This window comes from Mya arenaria, chromosome 14 (genome assembly GCF_026914265.1).
Source record: "Mya arenaria isolate MELC-2E11 chromosome 14, ASM2691426v1".
Taxonomy (NCBI): domain Eukaryota; kingdom Metazoa; phylum Mollusca; class Bivalvia; order Myida; family Myidae; genus Mya; species Mya arenaria.
In genome coordinates this window covers 12,731,801-12,759,014 of record NC_069135.1, presented here as the reverse complement: position 1 = coordinate 12,759,014, position 27,214 = coordinate 12,731,801, and the positions used below count along the sequence as shown (strand labels likewise).

Genomic DNA, 27,214 nt, shown 5'->3' with positions numbered 1-27,214 from the left:
TAGGGTTGACATATTATGATCAAACTTGGTATGTATGAAGAGTTTATGGAGGACGTCCATGAGATTAAAATTCGGGCTCCTAGGGTCAAGGTCACTGCTACTACAAATAGAAAGAGTTAAAATTGAATATCACAACTGAGGCTGATGTTCTTCTGTCAATAATTAAAACAGTTTAAACTTGGTTTTGTTGCATCACTGCTTAAATATTTGCTTGTGACAGGCACATATAACATCATCATTGTACTAGTTTCCAAGACAAAGCGGCGTATAGTCCAGCACGCTGTCCTACAACAGCTCCTGTTCTTAAATTTAGTCATTCAAAGGGCATTCTGTAAACGAAATAATGTTATAGCTGGACTCGTGAAACTTCTGCATGTGTTCCAAGTTATGGTAATCAGTTTTTGCATTAAGATATTTAAATTGTAACTGGTTTTTTTTTTTGGGGGGGGGGGGGGGGGGGGGGAGGAGGATAACAACTTAAGTATTGTATTTGCATGGTTTATTTATTCTTACAAGGCACAACAAAATACCGGTACTCAACACAATGCATTAACAGGTTCTGATACCTGTTTTTTGCCAAAAAAAAATTTAATGCATGCATCTAATTAATACACGTTTTCGTGAAAACATACATCCTTTGAAACAAAATGTTCATATTTAACAGATTGTCCATCATACTACAACTTTGGACACACTGCATTCTTATCGATGTATGCCAGCCTTTATTCATGTGCTACATGGAAGCATTCGCTTGAAAAAGTTTCAAACCAAAAGCAATTACACCCATTTACACTTCAGTGATCAGGTCAATGATTCTGATACAGGAGTGTCTGTGCTGTGGGTATCAAGTTTTGAAATTTCGTCTTTTAACTTCTGGATTGTCATTTTCTTTTGTTTCAAGCGTTCATTCAATTCTGAGATTTCATATCGTATTTTCCGTTTGGCATTTTCTATTTTCACCACTGTCTTTTCCTTTTTCTCTTCAACTGAAAAAGTAGAAAATATTAGAATGAAAATATCTATGAATATAGTTCAAAATAAACTGTTAACTTATTTTGTAACACCTGCAGAACCTGTCTGAGCTTGTCATTGTTGAACTAAATATCGTACAAAATGATTCGATGATGAACATTGTAAATCTTATCTGCACAAGAAATATAAACTAACTATATTTCAACATACAAGGGGAACTACTCTTTGTGTTAGTTTGGTGAAGTGTTTAGTTATGAACTTATTATAATTGAATTTGTTTATCAAGGGTTAAAACATGACAAGTAAATATCTAAATTGGTTTAAATAGTTATGAATATTTTCATCCAACTATATTTAAATGTGTATATCTCTGGTGATGCTAGACTGATTCATCTGACAATTTAACATGACCATGACTTGTAGTTTTTCGCATAAATATTGATAATGGCCACAATTTTTGTCCAGGGCCTTTTGAGCCTTCTTTGCTGAAACCAATACCCAGCTACTTTCACAATGGCATAGCCTCTGAAATGTCCACCATATTTTAGCAAAACTTTATGCACAAATATGTATTGAAATTTAACACAAAGCCTAAAGTGGAAGTTGTGTATGACTTCAATCACAAGGGCTGGGTGTAGTATCTGTGTTGTACATGTACCATATTGTCATATTTACTGAGCAATATGTGATGTGCCTATGTTGAACAAAAATTATTTATCCTCAAGCTACTGGTACTTATTTGTTGGTTTATGATCAGCCTATCCAGTACTGGTCTCTGTTCTGAAAATTAATGATTAAACAAAGTAACCACTCCCTGATGGAAGAATTGGAAATAACGGCAAAATAATTACATCAATTGATAATAGGAGAAACAATGCTTACAGTCTGAGTCATGTTTATATGCCCCGATGGAGAGAGAGCGTGTCCCGTTGAGAAGCTGCTGCATCATGTAGGAAGGGTCATTAAACACCTGCAGGCAGAAACAAAAACAACATGGTTTATAACAAGAGTATTACTGCAGACTGATACTAACACTCATGTGATGTTTGCTAATGAAGGTGCATAACGCAACAATTGAACAACCTGAGCTACAACGAATGAACTTGCTTCACTCTATTATTCACATAGCAAGTTTTATCTTAATACATGTTTGTGAGTTGTAGATAACATTTACTTTTTATATTAAACAAGTGCAACAATGACACAAAAAGAATGACCTTTTTCTATTAGACATATGAGGAGGCAACAGCAGTGACACGTTAGTGGCAATAATGTGTATTTCAGTCCCTCAAAGTATCCCCTCTTGGCAATCTCTTGGAACCATAAAATCCAGTCAGTAAATGCCATTATAAACATTTCTTTTGTTATTTTGTAATACACTGGTATCAGGCATGCAAAGCGGGACTGCATGTCTCTAAACAAGGTCTAGGCAGACACCACTTATGGGACTCCACCAGCTTTATGGTGGAAGTTGCAAATAATCTGCATCCACTGCCGCGCGATGTGCAGGTGCATTATCATGCAGCAGACTGACACAACACACATTGGTACTTAGGTGCTTGCTTATTATCATGATCAATAACAGAAGAGTGGTCCCTCTAATACCGTATATATCTGTGACAGTATTGTGCTCATGTACTTCAATTAAGGACTACAATTCTGTCACAGTAAAAAAAGCGTACATCACCTGTCTCAACATTTCTACTGTTCAAAAAAATACAAATATGCTTCATCATCAGTGAAATCTCTCTTAACTAAGTAGGGTCCATGTCTTTGGAATTAGAGTCATTAGATATGTGCATATAATTATTCAGAATTATTGAACTACTTTTTTTACTTTTTTACCATAAATATTATGAAAAATCAGAATAACAAATATAAGTGCATCAAATTGCACCATCTGTGATAAAGATCACCCAAAAGGAGGGAACACCCCTATCTGGCTGACCCCGACCAATCTGACAACCCTTAAATTTATCCTTAGGGAAACACTGCTAATAATTACTTAAAATATGATCTTAAAAATACTAACGAGCTCTTTCACTGATTGCATTTCAAATTGTAAACTAAATAACAATGGCAATTAAGACATTTGTATTAAGTCCCAAATACTGACCAGTTCATCGTAGTACTCAGCAACGAGAGATTTCTTGCCAAGCATGACCTCCGTCTCACTCTGGAACAACTTCAACAAGTGGTAAACCGTCACCTGAAAACATACAACGGGCATCAAATTACAAATATTGCCATAAACTACTGTATACATGTATAATGTAATGCTAACTTTGTGAGAATTATTGGTGGATAATGGTATTAAAAGACATTTAATTGCATTTTATTAGAAAAATGCGCCAAACTGTATTCACACTTGATGCTATTTCGGAAATGATGTAGTTTTATCTCGTGTGTGTGATGTTTTATTTTGGATAGCAGAACGGGCTAAAATTTCTAAACAGTAAAAAAAATAACTGATCAATCTCTATAAAAAGCCTATAATAAATGTCTTTATCATCAGCTGTAAAATGCATTCCTATGTTGCTGATTTAAATTTTGAAATGAACTTCAAAGATTCAGTACTTTCATAATAATTGTTTTCATTGGATAATATTCCAACATTGATTGACACAAGTAACTCAGGTGAATTTAAAACAACACAGTTTATGGGAATATTGTTAAAACACAAGCGCTAACTGTTACAAAATATGCCCGTCCTAATTTTAGGAAACAAAGATTGGTGATAAGTGGTTGTACCCTAAGCCAAATTTGAAAGCTGACACAGTAAAGACAGCTTTTTACCAATTCAAGGGTCATAACTCTTAAGTGACAGAGGCTACAAGGCTGGTTATAGCATTTACCCAATATATACTGTGCACACACATTCGGACCAAATTTTGTTATCATTGGAAAAAGTAAATGATTGGAAAGGACCTATTTAGGTAATTTATGTAACTTAAGGCCAATTAATCTCAAGCAATATGGCTGATTTATGAACTTGTCCAAGATATTTTTCCCATACCCATTCTGACCAAATCTGGTGATTAGACGATGATGGTGATAATTAGAGGTTATTTAGCGGAAATGAACATTTTTAAGTAATTTCTCAAATTTAAGGGCAATAACTCTTGAGTGACTTGAGAGATAAAGCTGGTTATCAAAAGTGTCCAAGGCATAATGCCCTTTCACATTATGACTAAATTTGGAGATGATCAGAAAAAGGCTTCTAAAGTTATCGGTCAGACAAGACTGAAATAAAAAAAATCTATGACAGGGCAATAAACGGTGAGTGAAAACAGCTGGTTATCTAGCGTGTCAGAGATATTATTCCCATACTGCTGCTGACTGACTTCGGTGGTGATTGGACAGGCTTCAAAATTATTGAGTGAACAGCATCAGGGCTTTCAACAAGTTCTAAAACCCAAGAGTCATTGACTCTTGAGATCTGATTTTCAAGAGCCATTGTTCATTTTTTCTAAACTCTTGGTCTTTCTTCATCAATAATATTTCTCATCTGTCATAAGATGGTATCACAAGGTTCATTATTATCTATTCTTTGTTTAATAGTTTCTAAAACTTAAATAAAAAATACAATTTCCAGTGTTTTATAAAGATCAGCTGTGTTAATCTACTTTTCATTCTAGAAAAATCTCTAGTAAGAAGTAAAGTGATAAAAATAACTTTAATAGAATACCTTGTTGTTTCCTTCTCTTAGGTCTAAAAGGCGGTTAAAAAATCCTAAAGTCAAAACGTGGAAAAATATGTTATAACGTATTATTTATTTAATGCATGTTCAGTGAAACAAGAATTATGAATGTACTATTCGTTATGCAACCCTATGCATCCTTTTCATTTTTCATTTTTTCCGCTCAACCAACCACCCTCCCACCTGCACGCCACAGGTAAAAAAAACTTCAATATGTAGTGTTTTAAAAGCGTCAAGACCTGCTTATGCACATTTATTACTCTGGTTGCTTTCATTTCTTCATCTGTTAACTGTGTACATTTCATGGATTCATGGAACATAACCATTCAGCTGTAACCTGTAAAATTCACTACACAATATTTACCGGTCTCTCTGTTGGGTCATTGAAGTATATTTTGATTATGACTTCGAACTCTCCCCAGCCAGTCTCTGTCACCTCGTAGGGAGACTTTGTATGAACTGGAAACAAACAGGCATCTTGGTAAACATTAAGGCTAAATGACTCCAGGTATATTCTCTTCTTGCATGCCATGCTAGAACATTTCAAATGGCACCCCCTAGGCCAGCCACATTGCGAAACTTCTTTTTTTCTTATTAAAATCTTATATTTTATACCGGTAGTTGAAAAAATTAAATGAATACATTTTAAACTGTTTAAATTCGAGTGAGATTGAACAAGAACTGCTCTAACAAAACAAAAAATATTTTAAAAATGTTCAAGAGGAACTATTTGTATATATAAACTATCATCATTTTGATATAAAATTGAACACTTAACATCTAAATAGATGTCAAGTACTTTATATTATATGAATTATATATCCTGATTATATATACTTTAACATAAAAGTTTAATCCGAATTGAGTGAGTACCTCGGGTAGAATTTGGGTAACTATCGTGCAGCTTGAATGTTACTTTCTTCACATATGTGGACAGATCCTGAAATGTAGTAATTTCACAGCTTTATCCTGTATATATATATGATGCATTTAGATGTGATGCATCTTTTTATAGAAGTAATTTAATTTAGTGGTTGAAAATAACACAGACCTGCAAGTCCTCAACTTTTAAAATGAGTGTTGGGCTTGCTCAAAATACATAATTACATACATGTTGCCATGCTTGTTAATTATTGCCTAGAAAAAGTGAGGTTAAGCAGGCTTGTTGACCAACAGTCTGTTTAAACAAACTACTCTCCATTCTCTCCACTCCCTGTCTCCAACAGACTGTCATCGCAAATTGTAACGTTATGCAATTTTCTTAAAGCATTACAATGATGTACATGTTTAACCACCAAAAACACTCAATTGACCAATAATAAACATCATTTTGAAAGATCAGAGGAATTCCAAAGATGTTGCGATCATCCAGGGAAGCATGATGGAAGTGTAAACATATCGACCATTTACCTCATTTCTGTAAGGTTTCAGGTACACGGTCCACTGATGAGTGTGTCCATCCTCCTCCCTCTTTTTGCCGAAATACCTTGCTACATTCCCATACACGATTGGCTTCACTATCGTCACACCCTAAAACAACATGCCATGTGAAGCTGGTTTGTTACAGTGTCTCACACTTGACCCAACTATATAACATGAACTTGAAAAATGTGATTTACTAGCTCAAAATAAAACATTTTATTTATTTCCATCCATCTTCTGTTTATGTGAAAACCCTTGAATGAGAGGGGATTTTGGCAACATAAGGCAAGATGTAACAAGGATTCAGTCATCAAAATAAGATCTTTGAATGTTACAAGCCATAAATCATATGCATGTACTTGAAATCAATGGAATTAACAAGACCTACTAAATAAAATACAGATTTAAGCAAGCCAATTATACCAGAACAGGTTTGAGGTAATTTTGACCCTTGGTGCTTATTTGTTATAAAATAAAAATATTATAATATGAGTTTTATGGGCAAATAATACTATTGCCTAGTTTTTTTGTGTAGAGAAAACTTGGATGTTCATATTGTATAACATGCAAAGAGTTTTGATAGCATTGTTTATTTTAATATTTGGCTCAGATTGGACTAAATGGAAGTCTTTAATTTTCATTTAATTTTATTTGTGCAATATATATGTCATATACAAGTTATTATAATATATATGTCGTCTAAACAAGATGTTATAATAAGAGAGTAATAAAAACAATATAACAATTAAAGTTTAACATATATAAATTTAGTCATTTAAGATTGATTGAAAAACCATCACAAAACAATGATTTAAATGTCATTTATCCAATGGTGTATGAGGTAAGAATTGTTACATGTTACATGTATATGTATTTTAAATTCAGTACTCCATTGTTCAATTAGCTAGTTGCATTGTGAGGTGACCTAGATTAATGAAAGTAAACTATTTCTTATAGAATGCTTTGGAATGTTCTCTCCCTGGATATGCATGTATAGTATTTTTTACATTACAATAATCAAGATTATAATAAAATTTGAGAGAAAGGTCTTCAGGATTATTATATGTATTTCTTTAGACCTTGCAGTCAAGGACAACCCGTGAAAGTGCAAGCACTTATTGCCAACGGGGTCCTTCTATTTTGCTGAAGGGACAGCACGCGGAAGAGACAGTGGTGGGATACATGGAAGTCAGGGTGCGATACAATAACTCTTTTTCGAAGAGACCCTTTGGTTCTTTTACATGTTCAGTGTAATGCACCAGTCAATTGTAACCACAGCCCCTCCAGGTCAGGGGGTATACCAGGATAGCAGGGAAAAAGAGCCGTGTTCTGACCTTTCAGGTGACCCCGCAGTGCTGGGTGAATGCGGGCGCCAAAAATAGCGGGGAATGTTCCTTACCTAGGGTCCCTGGGGTGCAGGGGGCATTTGGTGGGGATTTTACCAGCAGTTTGTCCCCGCAGGACGGGGATTTTACCCAGGCTTCGCTGGACCGAAAGTTAAAGTCCCTGCTATTCCCCACTACCTTTGAAATGCCGAGCGCCAGGCAAGGCAGCTTCGTCTAACTTTTAACGTCTCTCTGTATGACACAGCCAGGGATCAACCTAGGACCTTCTACTCTGTAGGCGACAGCCTTAACCACTCGGCCACAGAGACAGTTAATAAGTAAGTTAAGTTTAGTAAGTTTCTATAAAAGTTTTACTAGTGCTAGAACATTTCAAAAATATTGGATTTAATCTGATCTAATTAAGACAACTCAAGATTTAATAAAATCATTCTGGTACTACTAATTCTTAGTGTTTTAGCCAGGAATTAAAAAGGGCAGGGTGGGCCAAAAAAAGGGCAGGGTGGGCTAAAATAGGGGCATGGTGCTTTCTTAAATGGGAAAACAATGCGCACAATATTAGCTTTGTATTGTTGTAAAACAACCATGTACCTTATCAAAGTACATGCATGTTCATGCACACATTGTAGTAATATCCCTACAGAATACTCTTAATTCTTTTTTCTTGTTCATTTTCACTTCAGACACTTTCTTTACCATCTCGGGTTGTTGTCACCAGGGCTCTCACAAGGCTGATTTTTTTGGGGAAGTCACTTCTCCCACCAGTCAAATTAGGGAGAAGTGGGGAGACTTTAAGGAGACGAAATACTTATCTTTAAACCTGAGATAAATATTGTGCCATGCCACAAAACTTTAAATTCACATTTACTTTGATTGCTTTTACTAGATGGAATGTTAAAAAAGTGTTCTTGTTTGGCCTATCAAAAGTGTACTTGTCTAGAGTCTCCTTTTTGCAATGTAAAGTTTACCTCCAAAAAAGTGTATAAAATAAAAACAAAGACATTTAAAAAAAATACCATTACAAAAAATCAGAATGGCCTTATATATGAGCTGTTAAAAACATTTAAGTGCAGGGGGCGAATCTTGTTTTGGTATGATCAGGATAGGGTACGAATGTCACATTCAGCTTTGCTGTTGTTTACTTGTCTTTGGTTAAATAAATTTAATATGCTGACATTTTAAAACAAAATGACATTTAAAATCTCTATCCTTCATGAAAAACTCACTAATACTTAATAATAGAACTAGAAAATCGAAAAATAAACTCCGAAAAATGTTATGACAAAATGGCGGTGACTCGCCGAATCTTCTACTTTTAAACATCGTACAAATGAGGAAAATACTCCAAGTAAACGCTATATAAAGCAAATAAAAAAGTTTTGAGATATCAAAACAAATTTTCATTACGAACATTCAACACAAAAACTATCAAATATTGGTCATGAAGTCAAGTATTTGATTTTCTTAGCGCCACCGTCTGTTTTTCAATGACCGTCTGCTTCAAACGAAACACTGTTCTAAAAAGTGTGCCTTGTTTTTACACTGCAAGTATCAATTGTTTACTAATACTTGACAACATTTTTCATTCTTTCTTCGCGTTTTCTATCGCAATTTAACAAACTTTTAATCATTTTACCAGTGTCTTCTCTGATTGGTTAAAATGGGACGTTTCGATAATTGGATGATAGACGACCCAATTGTGTGATTAGGAGATTACCGATTATAAATTGCTAAATTAATTAAATTTGTAACAACATCGGCATCAAAGATCGACATTTAGAGGTACAACTTCGATGTCTCAGACAAGGAATAATGTGTCATAATGAACAGCAATTAGCACCCTGATTAGAAGCGTGAACTACCGTTAATCAGACCCGCGGTGATGACGGTCATGTGCCTTAGAACGCACTGATCTGTGACAGATTAGGAAACGGCGACATTGACCAATGAAATACTTTTAGGGCGTAACTGTGATAAACAACGATCTGAATGGCCAGAAGGGCGCAAGGGGGCGGGAAAAATATGACAGGGCGTGTAAAAAGGGGCAACGGGGCGGGGTCAAAAAAGGGCAGGGCGGGCCGCCCTTCCATTCCGCTTTAGCTAAAACACTACTAATTCTAGACAATGACTGAATGAGTGCGTGAACTTTCTTAGAAGAAACATGACATACCTTTTAAGTTTAGTATTTAAAACAAGTAGGTCTGGATTGAATTTGAAGGATATTTATGGTTTTCATGTAAGTGAAACGCTAGAAATGGCATGCTTTATAATCTGAGGCGTTACCTGTTGAAATGTATATAGAAATTAGTTAGTAGTGTATAACCTAATCGTATCCGAAAACTGTTTTCCGAAATTTATAATATTTAATTGTTTCTACCTTAACTCTTCCGCTGGACTCTTGACCATATTCAGACATTTTGTGGAGAAAAAATATGTATGACAAACGTGTGATCAAGTCTGATAAATAAAGATGAATTAAACATTAAAATCAATAGAAGATGTAAATCTTTCGAAATTCGTTGTTGATGTTCGCGCAACAAAATATATTTAGTTGTGAAAAGCAGTCTACAGTACAGTACATTGTTTTATTAATTTACCTCCCTTATTTTCAGAATTGCCATTTCTTTAGGGCGGAAGAAAAATGTCACACGATGAATCTCTTTTATACATTCTCCAACTTTCTGATAGTGGTTAGTGTTTTCAATTCATTGATACTTAACGACAGGATTTCAAGTATTAATACTTTTCCGAAAAAATAGATTTTCTATCAGAGTTCCATTTAAGATATCAACATTTGGACTGCATGTACATATAGCACATTAGTGTATAGCCTGGACCATAAGCATTGGCAAGAGGCGGTCCAGGAATCGACATCAGGGTTGGGGTGTCCCCTTTGGAAATTACAATCATTTAATTTAGAAGGTGTGATCTGGTGCATTTCTGGGAACAATTTATAGCGACTGTTTCAGTGTTGGTAATTGTACCAAATTCTTTTGACATTTTTGGACAATTACAAAAGGTACATACTGTATACATGTACACTACCAGTTCTCACATGGGGATATATACCCAGGCCTTTTTCTATAGTACCCACAGGTCAAACTTTCAGACACATTCACAAAGCAAAATATGCGATATTTTCCCCAATCTTCAAAAAAAAAACATAAAAAAAAACATAAAAAATAAAAAAGTGGAAAATTTGAATTCAGAAATCGTTGATTTTCATCACATTCAGAGCTCAGTATGAAATATTATCTGTCATGATTTATTACAATAGATATTTACACCCCAATATCTCAGCCTTTTCAGGTTTGAAAGGGAAAAGGAACTAATATTAAATAATTTCATCTTACGCAGGAGACTGAAAAGCTTGATCCTATCCATACCTTTAAAATTTCACAAAATGTATAGGGTCTTTTTCCCAAAATGGGCAAAAAAGCCCTGTATAACAACGTGCTCATCTGCTGCTACTGCGTATGAGTTCCAACAAACATTGCAATTGTGACATATCGCCGCAGTGCAGCTTACCACGACATGCAGTTATTTTAACAGGGTACAAAAAGATGATTTTTAGCTCGACTATTCAAAGAATAAGGCGTGATACCTTGGTTAAGGTTTTGCATGCAAGCATACATAGGTTAATATCTCAGCAACTACTTGAGGTATTGCATTGAGACTTTATATAATGGTACTCAACCATCCAATCTTCTTAATTAACCAAGTTAGATAACTCTAGTTTGCATTTAATGCAAATAATTGCCCTTTATTATTCGACTTAGAAATTCTGGTCAAGGTTTTGCGTGCAAGCACACATAGGTTAATTTCTCAGCAACTACTTGAGGTTTTGCATTGAGACTTTATACAATGGTACTCAACCATCCAACCTACTAAAATTAACCACGCTAGATAACTCTTGTTTGCATTAAATGCAAATAATTGCCCTTTATTATTCGACTTAGAAATTCTGGTTACGGTTTTGCATGTAAGCACACATAGGTTAATATCTCAGCAACTACTAAAGGTATTGCATTGAGACTTTATACAATGGTACTCAACCATCCGACCTACTTAATTAATCAAGTGATATAACTCTAGTTTGAAATATATTCAAATAATGGCCCCTTTTTTATTTAACATAGAAATTCTGGTTAAGGTTTTGCATGTAACCACATTTAAGTCAATATCTTGAAACTTTACTCACAGGCTCCCAACCATTTAACCTTCTTATTTAATCAAGTAAGATAACTCTATCTTTCATATCATATAATTTTTGCCCCTTTATTATGCGACTTAGAAATCCTGGTTAAGGTCTTGCATGTTAGCACAGTGAAATATAGGATAATATATCAGTAACTACTTGATGTATTGCATTGAGACTTTATACAATGGTATTCAACCACCCAACCTATTTGAATAACCAAGTTAGATAACTGTTTTTTTGCAAATAATGGCCCTTTATTATTAGACTTAGAAATTCTGGTTAAAATTTTGCATATAACCACATTTATGTTAATATCTCAGCACATCATGTATTGCATTGAAATCTAATCTAACAGTGATCCATGCATGTTTCGCCAAAACTTTTCAATCCTAACACTGAAAAGCGGCAGAATAGTCGAGCCCGCTGTCTCTGTGACAGCTCTTGTTAAATTGTAACGTTCTCGCAGAATAGCTTTAACCTGGTTGCTGGGTTAAACAATCTTATCCCTCACACTTGACAGGGTTCATTCTTTTTTATGGTTTTGTTTTAATTATATTTATAATTAGGTTGCTGGATTATGAAGTTTTTGTAAAATAATTTTTGGAAATAAGTTAATTGATATCAAAATCATTTACACACAGAATGCATTGCATCAGTGACAACACTTGTGGCTATGCATTTCTTGCCAAGACAAATTATACATATTACATTGTCAAAGCACAATGTTCACTCTGCTACACACACAATTTTGCAGGCTTAGTTTATTTCATTTCAGCTTTCAGAATATACCATGACAAGTTCCATTTCCACAAACAAAATCATTTGCCACTTCCATCAAGTAGATTTCGTAAGTCATGTCCCTGTGCACATTCAGCATCATGAGGTTCAGCCTTTTCTGTGTTATAAAAAGGCACGTTTTATCTTTTGCTGATTCTCGAAATATTTGAGGAGCAGCAGCTGCCCCTGTCGCCCCAGCTACTGTACCTCTGACACATGGATTATTTATCAACCTGCTGACATTTTTAACAAAATGACATTCTTCTGAAAAATTTAATGTTGAATTATATAGACACAGACCTGGCATTAATGTTATTGGTCCCAGGTATTGCTTTTCATTAACATACCAAAAATGAAAATCATCAATTATTAACATACATCTCACGTACATAAAGGTAACATTTCAGCAAGTTTCTTCTCAATATTTATGTACACTGACAGTGTTTAAAAGTATGCCCTATTAACTCCATGGAGTGTTGGTTAGTTCAAACCCTTATATCTTACTGGCTTTGGAAAAATATGTTTAGATTAATATATAACACACAGGATATATTTTATTTTATCTGAATTTATTTTGAAAAAAAGTCTGCAGAACTGGTCAAGTGGCCAACTGGCATGAGATAGGCACCACATGACTAACTGACAAAAAAAAACAACACAGTTTATTAGGCACAATATTATATGGTTGATTTCTGTACAAGTAATAGAATAACCTTGATAAAATGTCTATCAGATTTAATGCCATACCGTAATTATTATGAAATTAACGGTTGTAATGAAAACTTCATTTCGAAATGTATATGTATATAATGTTCTTACCAATGCAGGGTTTCCAACTGGCGGTTTTTCCCACAGTGGAGGTTTGGAAGCAGCTTTGAAAGTAAACTACATTTCTGAAAAAGGTATTTCATAATATTTTCTTGGTCTTTCTGCATTCAACCATGTACATTTCTATTTCAATAAAAGATGTTTGGTGTCCTTATTTATGTTCATGAAAATTTCCACATGAAAACCTTGTAAATAGTTTTCATTTCAGTTTTTTTAAAGGTGTTGTTGTTTTGTCTGGAAATGATATACTTGACGGGTTTGAAAAATAATAAAAAAGTTGACATCTATTTGATCACATGTTTAAGTAAAACAACAAAACTATTTGCTTTAATAAATTACAGATTCATTGAAGACTTACTTCAACTCTTGTCTTGAAAATATTGGTAAGTTGGAAAGTGACTTCGTTAATGATGGTTGTGAATTTCATCTTTATTTTTAATATTTAACTTTTTTTTCTTTTTTTTAAAATGTATTTATTTTACAGCAGTTGTGAAACAAGTCATTACAACAATATAAGGATCATTTTCCTTGGCATGATATAACGCGAGAATGTGGTCTTGTGTTACGGGGAAAACCAAAATACCTGGAGGAAATACACTGACTTGTCTGGCTTGGTGACCACAAACCAAACTCACATGTGCCCAGTCGGGTGAATCAAACCTTGATCAGGGCTTTTTCACCTTCTTTGCTAGGGGCCGAAATAAGGCTACTTCACAATTTGGAAAAATGGCATTTTTCCAATTTTCAGATATTTTTTTCACAAATCCCAGATATTTTTCCCAAAAAGGAAGATCTTACTTCAAAAATTTATTCTACTTGAGCAAATTATTCTTTTTATCTTTTAAGTTGACATAAGAAGAAAGCTGTATAATTTAAACATTATTCAAGGACCAATTACTCCATAGAATTATATTGTTATCAATTCCCCATTTTGAGACGTTAACGCATTTAAATTTCCCAATTTGCAGAATTTCACGCGTTTAAATTTTCCAAAATGAAAAGGCTAGGCCTCTTCACAATTTTTGGTGAAAAAGCCCTGCTGGTTGCCTAGGTGAGGAGTGAGTGCCCTTACCACTCTGCTAACAGGACAACAAACAAACAACTTTATATATTTTTGTGATATTTATTAACATAATTCAGTTGTATGTTCTTAAAAAAATTAATATTATTTATAAAGCTGAATAAATTTATGCATGGATTTTAAAAGATATTTATTTATATAAAAAAGTTTGCGACATATGATTTTGTCAGTCGAATGTTAAAGGTTCGTTTATGGTTCCATTTATGCGAGATGCCTACCGCCTGTATGGAGAAATGGAATCACTGGTGAGACTGGACCGACTGTGTGAGGCATGCACACCCAATCATGTAGCCAGGAGGGCAAGCTCAAGACAGGTCAGTGATGCAAACATTTCTGCAAGAAAGATTCTTAACTGACTGGTTCTTTTCTCTGTTATGGTTAACTTCATATCCTCTTTCTGAGATCTCTTTCTGACAAATACATGAGACATGAATACCAATATTTATCATTTGGATAATTAAAACATGAATAAAGATTATATTATGTACCAATAGTCCAAGATTATAAAAAAGTACACTATCTGGAAAACTATAATACACCCCACTCTGTAACTGCAGGGCAGCTCTCTATTGGACACAAGCCAGAGGGTGTTTTCCGTGTCCAGCCTGGTTGAAGTGGGAGATAATCTGCCATGCAAGCACCTGCCAGTTGTGTATGGAGTTGTGTGTGCCTCCCTTGGTGTTGACATCCACACAGCCACTGTTGCCTTCATCTTCACTGGCATTCGCACCATGGTTGCCAGCTCTGTCAGGCTCGACCTGTTGGGACCTATTGAGGTTTGTGAGTTTGGTCACTTTTGATTGTGTTGTTTATGGCAGATATGAGCAAAATTTATTATACAGAACTCAGATAGTAGAAATTAAAAAAAAATGACATGTCATGCTTTGGGTAAATTGTTTTTTGAAAATCAGTTTATTGTAAAACATGTTATATTAAAACACTTTGAATTAGATCTACACTGGGCAAAAAGGTAATGATAATCACAGGACATAGTAGGTCAACTGTTCTCTTTTATTTATGAAGATAAAACAAGTCACCAAAATATGCATTTTATGAGGAAATATTCAATACTTCAACAATTTCTTACAATTCCAACAATTCCAATGTTAAAGTCATGGATAATTGTCATTTCAGGCTCAAGCTGTACAGCGTGAGCTGCAGAAGGAGATACCTGCAGTTATTGAAAGGTAATATTAAATATAATATAATAGTTATTCTTATTGAATGGAAGTTGAGAAATGTGGTTTACTAAAATAAAATAAGCTTTTTACATAGAAAAACGTTACTAAATCAAATTATACAGCCATTTCCCATGGGTTTTTGATATGTTCCTAGACAAACTTAAAAAAGATTTTGAATAGAAATCATAAATGTATGATTGTAAAGGATGATGTTTTACCATGCTTATGGCATGTTTTATACTTGCAGGCACAAACAAAGAAGCAGTGAGGATGCTTGTATGCTTTTTCCCCAGGCAGATATCTGTCAAAACACGCATGACACCATGTTCACCAAACTGTTCTACTCATGAACCCACTATTCCTCTTATAAACTGATATCTGGCTACATTCTCTTCATTGAGCAACATTTGGCTAACCTACTTATGGACTTAAATCTTACTATTCTACCAGGGGTATTCTGTCAGAACTTAAAGCTGGCTGTTTTTGTCATATTGATTAAATAGCATCTGGTTAATCATTGCATGCCTTTAGCTGACTATTCTGCTTATGAACTGAAATCTGGTCATTATATATATATATATTCAATTCAGCAAACTGAAACATGTTTGGATTGATATTATACAAGGGAGAACAATAAAAGCAGTACACTTCATTGTGAAATATATCTAGATCATAATATGACTGCCCATATATATATATTTCACAATGAAGTGTACTGCTTTTATTGTTCTCCCTTGTAAATATATCAATCCAAACATGTTTAAGTTTGCTGAATTGAATATCAAACAAAATTGTTATTAACTTACCGGTAGCTATGTTCTCATTTATGCTTTATAATTACGGGAATAGCATGTAAATTATAATACTTAATTACATCATAACAATTGTCAGATATTATATTATTTTCATAAATGTTTTTTCTTGTATTATTTGTTTGACACTGTTAGTTGCTCTTAGTTTCTGTTGCTAGGTGTAGATTATACAAGTATGCACATTTATCATCTACATTAGTTTTGTTGACTGTCAGATATATATGAGTTTAGCATGCTTCTTGTGTTCACCATTTACTTACATTGTTTGAATTTGGGCTGGAATCAAGCTGTTTAATAAATGAGATGTGATTTCTCAGAACATTTATGTAACAGTGTTCAAGAAGAAGATTAATGTGAAATGAAAAGGCAGCATTATGATCTGACCATTTATACCTCAAGTGTTTGTAACTCACTCCGTTAATGATATATAGAGACACAATCGTTGGTGACGAAAGTAGGCAGAATTTCAATTTAAAGAACATGATTGCTGATATATTTCATATACATGTATGTACCTACAATAATTAATTGATAAAACATTATGACTACTGTATGAGGATAACTAATTGCCCGTATGCTTAGTTATAATCTTACTTGATTGATATGTTCTTTAATAAAAACAATTTCTGGGTGAGTACCTAAATCGGAGCCCTATTTTTTAAATATTTTTAGTAAGACTTGCACCACAACTACAAAATTTTCCATCAGCATACTAGGATTCAAGACCAATGAGTTGATATAAATGGGATTTTTTAAGATACTACCAATCTGCATAAAGAGTAATTTGGTTTAGTAAATTAATAATTTATTTTATTTCCAGCTTGTTTTTTGTCAGTAAAATTTGATGATATAATTTAAAAAGTTCATACTGTACCAGTATGCTGTGATTGTGGCAAGCATGAACATTTTTCCCCGTGTGCCATGTATTGACATTTGAACATGAAAAAGTTTGAATGATAGCAGCATTTGAAATACCTACCGGAGTATTGTTTTCTTTGGAACATGTATCTTAGGCAAATGTCTTTATTGATTAAAATCATAAATAAACCTATCACAATCGGAAAAACGCTTTTATAACAGGTCTTCCATATTGAGGTACTGTTCAGATTTAGGTACTCGCCCAGTATATATAATTAAAAACATGTTTATCAAAACTATTTTTTAATAAACTTTTATATATTTTTACAAAATGTATGATAATATATTGGACTAGAGTATTTTTAAATATTAACGACTTATAATCTCATAAAGGTTGGAAGTTAAATAGACCTTTTCTATTGTGTTTTTGTTTATACAAGGAAAGTAATTTAATCCATGACATGTAAGCCAAAATATACACTTTATCTTGACCTGTTTATAAGAGCTGCTCACTTCATCAAGTTGCTGTACAAATATGTAACATTGAATACATTATTCAAAGAAGGACTGAAGGCTTAAAAAGGAGATGTTGAGTTGATTGATTGATGTTTATTTAGGTAATACACACTCAATATACCATTTTGTTCTACAGATTCAGTAGATCAGATGCTAACATTAAGCAGTTCTTGAAAATATATCACATAAACAATGCATAGTTCTAAAATACTGGCCATATTCTTAAAACATCTAAGAGACATTTTCTAACTTACACGTAAGTCGAGTTCAAAGTGCCTTTAATATTAAAGTTTATTTTTTAAGCTCAATGAAAATAATGTATGATTCAGGAAAGTGACTTAAGTCAGGAAATGACTTAAGAAGCTTTATAAATAACGACCCTGCAGATATAACAATGCAACAAAATATTCAATGCAGTTTGAGACTGAAAAGAGGAAATTCTAGTTGATTGGACCAAATTTGTTGAATCCACTCAATTGGGACTTATAAAAAGTATCATTTTTATATCACATAATGAATGTGTTGTGGATGGAATGATGAGCAATGACCTCGAGCTTGGTAACAACACATTAATTGTCAATAATAACATTTAATGTCCAAAATTCAAATTACTGTGCCCATGGTACTTTTAATGGGAAGTCAATGTGCACGAGATTAGAAGTGTTTATTATGGTTTTATGTAACCTGACATGCTAAATTATTTTCGTAGGGTTCCATTATATGTAAATAAGCCTAAGCTAAGGCGGCTTTCAAAAAATATTTTGTATGAAATCTTTCATTGAAGATGCATAAGTCATTGGAGCTCAACAATTCCAAGACAAGAAGTGAAATTCGTTCTGTGCGTATCGTTTGAATCAATTCAACGTGTTTTACATGTGTACTGACACAAATCAATGTGGATTTGCCAAAGTTTCTTAATTAGTAACACTCGTTCTCTACAAGACAGGTCACAATTTGGCTTTCCTGGTCCAGTGCATCAGACAAATCAGTCTATTTCAGTGCGATTTTGTTATGTCTCGTTGAATTAAGAATGTAATTATTAACAAAACGTAAACAAATTGGCACTGAATTTACAAGTTTTTTTTCCACGATTCAATGATAGCAGAACAAGGAATCATAACATGTCTTTTATCATTTATGGTCCAGATTTAAAGATGACATACACAAATTCATGAATGATAAAGCTCCAACTTGTGGTACAGAGGAGTCAGTTTGAAATATGTTAATGTGCCTGATTGACAACCAATTTAAGTTTAATTTAATTTTAAAACAAATGTAAAACAAGCTATTGCAACTTAAATTAATTACTCTCGTTGGCACAATGTTGCACGAGAGTGTGGTCTTGTGTTGTGGGGAAACCCGGAGAAAACCCACTTGTCCGGCTTGGTGACCACTTACCAAACTCACATGCGCACAGGCTGGGAATTGAACCCAGGTCGCCTTGGTGAGAAGCGAGTGCTCTAACCACTGCGCTAACCGGACTACCCATTAAAGTTATTTTAAAGTCAACCAGTCGTGGCTTAAAGTCTGGGCCTAGCTACCGTCCCCCCCCCCCCCAAATCGCCCAAGTTTACTTTTTATTTCAATATAGGGGAAAAATATTAAGTTAACAAGAGTGTGTGACGAATGCCCCCGAATGTGACATTGACCTGAACAAGGAAACATGAAATGTTAAAGCTCAAACACTGACCTTTGATGTATGCATGTGGATCATGCATACGACACACAATCGTATATAAAGTGTATCTTTCACTTAAGAGGTAGGGACACGGGTCTTGCACGCAACACGTGGTCTTGGTATGTTGAACACCTGTGGCAAGTTATTTTAAAATCTGTGCATGCAAGAAAAAGTAACAGCCCGGACACAACAACCTATACTCTATGTCCTTATATTCAGCATTCCCTTGTGAATAAACACCTAAGTGTGACCTTGACCTTAGAGGTAGGGACACGGGTCTTGCACGCGACACGCCGTCTTGGTATGTCAAACACATGTGGCAAGTTATATTTAAACATGTCCGTACAAGAGAAAGTTACAGCCCGGACACGACAACCTATTCTCTGCATCCTTATATGCAGCATTCAATTGTGAATAAATACCTAAGTGTGACCTTGAACTAAGAGGTAGGGACACGGGTCTTGCATGCGACATGTCGTCTTGGTATGTCGAACACATGTGGCAAGTCATTTTAAAATCTATCCATACAAGAGAAAGTTACAGCCCGAACACCACAACCTTTACTCTTATCCTTATATGCAGCATTCCATTGTGAATAGACACCTAAGTGTGACCTTGACCTTAGAGGTAGGGACACTGGTCTTGCTAGGGACACATCGTCTTGGTATGTCGAACACATGTGGCAAGTCATTTTAAAATCTGTCTATACAAGAGAAAGTAACAGCCCGGACAAAAAAACTACACTCTATGTCCTTATATGCAGCATTCCATTGTGAATAAACACTAAGAGTGACCTTGACCTTAGAGATAGGGAACGGGTCTTGCACACGTCGTCTTGGTATGTCGAACACATGTGGCAAGTCATTTTTAAAATCTGTCCATACAAGAGAAAGGAACAGTGCGGACACGAAAACCTATAGTCTATGTCCTGATATATGCAGCATTCCATTGTGAATAACACTAAGTGTGACCTTGACCTTAGAGGTAGGGACACGGGTCTTGCACGCAACACATTGTCTTGGTGTGTCAAACACATGTGGCAAGTTATTTTAAAATCTGTCTATACAAGAGAAAGTTACAGCCCAGACACAAGTTATTGAGCCGGACACATGGACGGACAGACGGATGGACGGTGTGATTTTAATATGCCCAGCTTCGGGGGCATAAAAACACACTGATTTTTTTTTTCAAACATTACCATAATATATTTTATTGTGCTGATGTCATTTTTTAATCTATACAAATAATCCATTTCACCAAAAAAACTGGAAGAATCAAATGAAATAATCAGTTTATAGAACTGGGGATTAACTGAAGTTACTGGTTACCTCATATGTTAAGCTGCCAGTTAATGTCCTTCACAAGTTGGTTGTATTTTGACCTCATTGACTTCAAAAAGAATGAGCCCTGATCAAAATCAAGGTTATCTTTGAATGTATTGACTACTGGTGAAGTGGTTATTTCACAAACTCCCTTTAGCTGAGTCTCAGGCTATTGTGGATATTTCTGTTTATGTTTGAATTTGTCTTTGTAGCTTTCTGGGAAGTTACATGAACTGCACACCAGGACAGAGAAGAAACACATTCCAGCTACAGAGGCTGGCAGTGAGGGCAATGTACAGCCAGATATTGACATCATCAGGGCCAGGTGTAAGCAGCTGGAGGCAGAGATAGCTGTCACAAAGACACCGGAATCCATTATGTGTATGTCTTTAACCTGTTTGTTGCAATTATATTTTAAGTCTTAATATATATTTGTGTTTACATTAAGTAACGTGAATAAAGTACGTCCAATTTCATATTGCATTAGATAGTAAATGTTAGATACCTTGTTTGCAGTACTTCCCAATGACCCTGGTGTGCGGTTCAATGAATTGTGTGCAGACACAGAACAGCGGATCTCCCAGTACAAGGAGTGTGTTGACTTCCTCTCTGCACAGTGTTCAGACATGCACCAGGAATATGAGAGGTCAGGATCTGTGATATATTTGCTGGTAGCAATGTATTATGGTGATACATGAAGCACTGCTTTTATTTTATACCGTGTTTGTTTTATGTAAATTTTCAGTGATTCATTTGGATGCACATCCCACATCTTTTACTCCTTGCTTTTCCTGAGGACCCATTTTTCTTAAACACATGAATTTACGGGATGCATATGATCATATTCAAGTTATCTGTGCCAAAAAAATACCTTGGACTCCATTATATTGCTGAGGACTTTTTTGAAGAATGGGAGTCCAAAATATTCCTTAAAGCAGATATCAAAATGAATCGCTGATTGAGATTGTTGAAAAAAACTGATTGTACAGTGTACTTATAATATTTCATTACTTTATAGGTATTGTTGATATATGATTTAGTTTGAATTAATATAATAAGTGTTACCTGAATTTGAGATGAGATGCTCATAATGCCGTTTACTCAAATCAAAATGAATCTGCTTTTAATTGTTTTATTTCCTTTTTATATTTAATTTTATGTCTGTATTTCAGGGAGTGTAAGCAGAGAGAAGAGTTGAGACTCATCATTAAAGCTGCAGAGGCCAAACTAACAGAAACAGACTCACACAATCTCTCACATGCCGAGTAAGTCTTATAACAGACTCACACAATCCCTCAAATGCTGAGTGAGTCTTATAACAGACTAGCAAAATCCCTCAAATGCCGAGAAAGTCTTATAACTGACTCAAACAATCCCTCAAATGCCGAGTGAGTCTTATAACAGACTAGCAAAAACCCACAAATGCAGAGTTAGTCTAATAACAGACTCAAACACTTCCTCACATGCCGGGTAAGTCTTGTAACAGACTCACACATTCCCTCACATGCCGGGTAAGTCTTATAACAGACTCACACAATCCCTCACATTCCAGGTAAGCATTATATCAGACTCACACAATCCCTCACATGCCGGGTAAGTATTATAACAGACTCACACAATCCCTCACATTCCAGGTAAGTCTTATAACAGACTCACACAATTCCTCACATGCCGGGTAAGTCTTATAACAGACTCACACGATCCCTCACATGCCGGGTAAGTCTTATAACAGACTCACACAATCCCTCACATTCCAGGTAAGCATTTAAACAGACTCACACAATCCCTCACATGCCGGGTAAGAATTATAACAGACTCACACAATCCCTCACATGCCGAGCAAGTCTTATAACAGACTCGCACAATCCCTCACATGCCCGGTGAGTCTTATAACAGACTCACACAATCCCTCAAATGCCCAGTGAGTCTTATAACAGACTCGCACAATCCCTCACATGCCGAGTTAGTCTTTAAACAGGCATGCACAATCCCTCACATGCCGAGTAAGACTTAAAAGAGACTCAAACAACCCTTTGCATTCTGAGTAAGACTTATAACAGACTCACACAACCCCTTGTATGCTGAGTAAGACTTATAACAGACTCACACAACCCCTGGCATGCTGAGAAAGTCTTATGATTGACGCACGCAATCCCTCGCATGCTGAGTAAATTCTTGTGACAGACTTACACAACCCCTTGCATGCTAAGAAAGTCTTATATTAAACAGACTCACACAATCTCTCACAGGCGGAGTAAGTCTTATAACAGACTCACACAATCCCTCAGATGCAGAGTAAGACTTATAAGAGACTCACACAACCCCTTGCATTCTGAGTAAGACTTATAACAGACTCACACAACCCCTTGCATGCTGAGTAAGACTTATAACAGACTCACACAACCCCTTGCATTCTGAGTAAGACTTATAACAGACTCACACAACCTCTTGCATTCTGAGTAAGACTTATAACAGACTCACACAACCCCTTGCATGCCGAGTAAGACTTATAACAGACTCACACAACCCCTCGCATGCTGAGTAAATTCTTGTGACAGACTTACACAACCCCTTGCATGCTAAGAAAGTCTTATATTAAACAGACTCACACAATCTCTCACAGGCGGAGTAAGTCTTATAACAGACTCACACAATCCCTCAGATGCAGAGTAAGACTTATAAGAGACTCACACAACCCCTTGCATTCTGAGTAAGACTTATAACAGACTCACACAACCCCTTGCATGCTGAGTAAGACTTATAACAGACTCACACAACCCCTGGCATGCTGAGAAAGTCTTATGATTGACGCACGCAATCCCTCACATGCTGAGTAAATTCTTGTGACAGACTTACACAACCCCTTGCATGCTAAGAAAGTCTTATATTAAACAGACTCACACAATCTCTCACAGGCCGAGTAAGTCTTATAACAGACTCACACAATCCCTCAGATGCAGAGTAAGACTTATAAGAGACTCACACGACCCCTTGCATTCTGAGTAAGACTTATAACAGACTCACACAACCCCTTGCATGCTGAGTAAGACTTATAACAGACTCACACAACCCCTTGCATTCTGAGTAAGACTTATAACAGACTCACACAACCCCTTGCATGCTGAGTAAGACTTATAACAGACTCACACAACCTCTTGCATTCTGAGTAAGACTTATAACAGACTCACACAACCCCTTGCATGCCGAGTAAGACTTATAACAGACTCACACAACCCCTTGCATTCTGAATAAGACTTATAACAGACTCACACAACCCCTTGCATTCTGAGTAAGACTTATAAGAGACTCACACAACCCCTTGCATTCTGAGTAAGACTTATAACAGACTCACACAACCCCTTGCATGCTGAGTAAGACTTATAACAGACTCACACAACCCCTTGCATTCTGAGTAGGACTTATAACAGACTCACACAACCCCTTGTATGCTGAGTAAGACTTATAACAGACTCACACAACCCCTTGCATGCCAGGTAAGACTTATAACAGACTCACACACACAATCCCTCACATGCTGAGAAAGTCTTATAACAGATGCCATTAACTGATCCCTGGAAAGTGGTGACATGAAGATTGTTAAGTTACAGCACTCTTTTCCCTATCGGAGGTCATATTTTTCTCAAACATAATTATTGCTTGAGTCATTATTTGGTAAGTCTGGATGCTATTGAATTTAACATGGAACATGTTTATAACATGTAACATTTGCATGTTGAATGCATTGTATGAAATATTATTTTATGGTTATTTTTCTGTTGCAGGGTCTGTGACAGAGTTCAGACAAAATTAAAGAAATTGAAAGACACGGACAAAGAAAAGAAAAAGCAAATGGTAAGCACATGTCATCATATGTTAGGAAAATACAAGAACGTATTCAACATGTAGTCATTTTTTTTCAGTGTTTATATAAATGAATATTAATAAGTGCATAAAATTGTGTTTTCTGGATTAAATGTTTGTTAATTTGGATTGTAAGTTTTATTTAATATCCTTACCATGTTTTGTAGAAAGTTAAGTGATTTTCTTTAGTGATTTCAACTTCAACTTTCTTCCCTATATTGCAGGTAGACTTTCTTGACAGAAAATTTCCACTTCCTGATCAAGTGACATTTAACAGAGTTAAAAAGAAGGTATTTGTCTCACTGTCTCTGATTTATACTTTCATTGATGCTGTTTGTCCTTTATAAACAAGGGCAAAACATTATTTAATATCCTTGTTGTCAGTCTCCTAAATACTGTCTCAATGAAATTGACAATTTTAGTTTTTGTTCAGTATAATAAAATAGATATAAACTGCCTTGAGGGTGTGACAGTGCATATTGTCAACCTTCAGAATACATTTACCTTGAGGTAAATAAGGCATCTCCTCTCGACAAACAGGTTAATGATTTCAGTCCCAGCTGGGGCTTACTTTTCTACCCAGGAAACAACTCAAGATTGATTGCATTGGCAAAATCAAAGCAAAACAACTAAGTATTAAAATAATAAATATCTATAAACATACCATACCATTGGTTTTCAGTTGGGTAGCGAGGAGAGGGGAGGACAGCTACAGACACTGGCCGACCTTCTGCCACTCAAGTCCATCATAGATGTATGTAGGAGCAGTTAAATATGCCAGTTAGAAATACATGAAGTCTAGATTTGAATTTGATTTTAAAAATATATTAAGGATTTCTAATAGACTGTTGTATATTTTAAGGATTTTTCATTATTTCTGTTTACATATAATTATTTTCCATTTTGAAAACAATCGTGTTATTTATGTGAAGAGCTTGCTAGAAATTGCTTTTGAGGGGTGCTGGAGTCAAGGTCACTGTAATTAAAAATAGAAAAATGGTTTCTGCCCAATAACTTAAGTGGTAATTGATGGATAGTGATGAAAGTTGGTGTGTAGGTAGCTTATGTGAAGAGCTAGCTTGGGATTGCTTTTGAGGGGGTGGGGTCAGGAAAATGGTTTTCATCCAATTACTTTAGGCTGCTACATTTTCCTAACTCATAAAGAAATTAATTGGCTATAATTTCTAATTGCCCATATTAAAAACCTCCTATCAACGCATTGCAGCGTTTAGTTTTGTCTTGTCTCATATCCAATGTTCATTAGAAAAAAATTGCAAAAACTCGTGTCTCATATCCAATGTTCATTAGAGTCCCTCACTCTGTAGCTGTATTGCATGCTGTGGTTGGAATATTTCACCAAGACGTGATCTCCATGCCATTTACTTAATGCAATTTGGAGGCTGATATCAATTCAATGAATTTGCTTATTAGCCACTATTTTAGTCTTTAGTTCTGTGCCCTGTCGGCAACTACTTCAGTAAGTTGGTATGATCTGCATTGCCCATGTGGTAATTAGTACTGTTTCCCTTTATATAATCAATGTGCAGTTTGTGTCATAAAAACCTTGTGTAGACAATGACATAAAAGTTCATTGTCCAACCATGATGAACTTGGTGACCATCATGGTTCGGCATGGCAGAACATATTGGCCAAGTTTGATTATGGGATAAATTGTCTCATTTACTCTAAGAGTAATGCCCCTTTAACAGTAAAATGTAATTGGTTTATAACTTATGCAGATTATTTCTTACTTACAATTTATTATCCAATCAGGTTTAAACTTACATATACAATATCTGTAGGCATAATTACTTGCTTCAAACAGGCAACACGTCAATTTGGCAAGATTTTTGTTATTTCATTTTCCTCTTCAATTAATGACATCCGGTTTCAAGGCAGTGTGTGCAATTCAATTTCAAGCTTCTTATGGCATGATTTCTTGAAACATAAGCCTTCCACTGACTGAGATGTAATTAATCGTAATTGAGTTGTAAGGTGTAAAAAAAAATCTACCTGTAACATCATTGTCTTCTCCTCTTTCAGATGTTGATGAAGGCGTGTATGAGCAGTCCAAACAACCCATACATTGTGGTTGACCACCGGTTCTGGCCGCTGTATGTCGAGTTCCTCCTGGTCTACGGCATCGCAGTCCTCCACCCTGACGACTCACAGCGCATCAAGCTCACGCCCTTTCACCTCTGACAGTGTAAAAATCTGATGTTTGCTTTATCTTAATAGCAAAATATGCTGTGCTCAGTGACACAAGTTTGATGATAAATGTGAAAAGGGACAATTACAACAGACATTTTTGAGATAGAGTTGTTAAATGTATTGTGCAATAAATGATAATATTTAATTTTTTGCTGATTTCTTCAATCAAGATAATTGAAAATTGAAATATTTTTTGTGTGTGACCAGCAAGGCATGGCAGACACATACAGATTGCTTTAAACAAAGCCAGTGACTCTTTCATTTCCATTGTTTTTACCCAGAAAAAAGACTTTAGCAGGGTTCTTATCAGATGACCTTTGACCTTTAAGTGTGACCTTAACCTTGAATCGAGCTGGTTATAACATATGCTCTGCACATCATTTCAATATGGTGAACATAAACAAAGACATATAAAGCAGACAAGATTGGTGATGACTGATGACGGACAGAC

General features: G+C 35.3%; 3 protein-coding genes across 3 annotated transcripts; 2 read left to right on the top strand and 1 right to left on the bottom strand.

The window, feature by feature from the left end:
• Positions 1–476: 476 nt before the first annotated feature.
• On the bottom strand, positions 477–9,980 carry LOC128218252 (YEATS domain-containing protein 4-like). Its single transcript, XM_052925866.1, has 7 exons — positions 9,815–9,980; positions 6,083–6,202; positions 5,546–5,612; positions 5,037–5,131; positions 3,089–3,181; positions 1,855–1,942; positions 477–986 (listed from the first exon to the last, which is right to left on the bottom strand). The coding sequence occupies exons 1-7, from the start codon at positions 9,851–9,853 to the stop codon at positions 802–804; spliced, it is 687 nt and encodes a 228-aa protein (XP_052781826.1). The 5' UTR covers positions 9,854–9,980; the 3' UTR covers positions 477–801.
• A 59-nt stretch (positions 9,981–10,039) lies between these two features.
• Positions 10,040–17,585, top strand: LOC128218253 (uncharacterized). Its single transcript, XM_052925867.1, has 7 exons — positions 10,040–10,127; positions 13,243–13,317; positions 13,585–13,626; positions 14,508–14,638; positions 14,882–15,100; positions 15,459–15,511; positions 15,753–17,585. The coding sequence occupies exons 1-7, from the start codon at positions 10,079–10,081 to the stop codon at positions 15,853–15,855; spliced, it is 672 nt and encodes a 223-aa protein (XP_052781827.1). The 5' UTR covers positions 10,040–10,078; the 3' UTR covers positions 15,856–17,585.
• A 135-nt stretch (positions 17,586–17,720) lies between these two features.
• On the top strand, positions 17,721–26,908 carry LOC128218251 (centromere protein K-like). The gene is made up of 8 exons (XM_052925865.1): positions 17,721–18,529; positions 20,904–21,072; positions 21,208–21,337; positions 21,864–21,956; positions 24,474–24,543; positions 24,777–24,842; positions 25,235–25,306; positions 26,596–26,908. Exons 1-8 carry the CDS (start codon positions 18,476–18,478, stop codon positions 26,752–26,754), a joined length of 813 nt encoding a protein of 270 aa, XP_052781825.1. The 5' UTR covers positions 17,721–18,475; the 3' UTR covers positions 26,755–26,908.
• Positions 26,909–27,214: the final 306 nt, after the last annotated feature.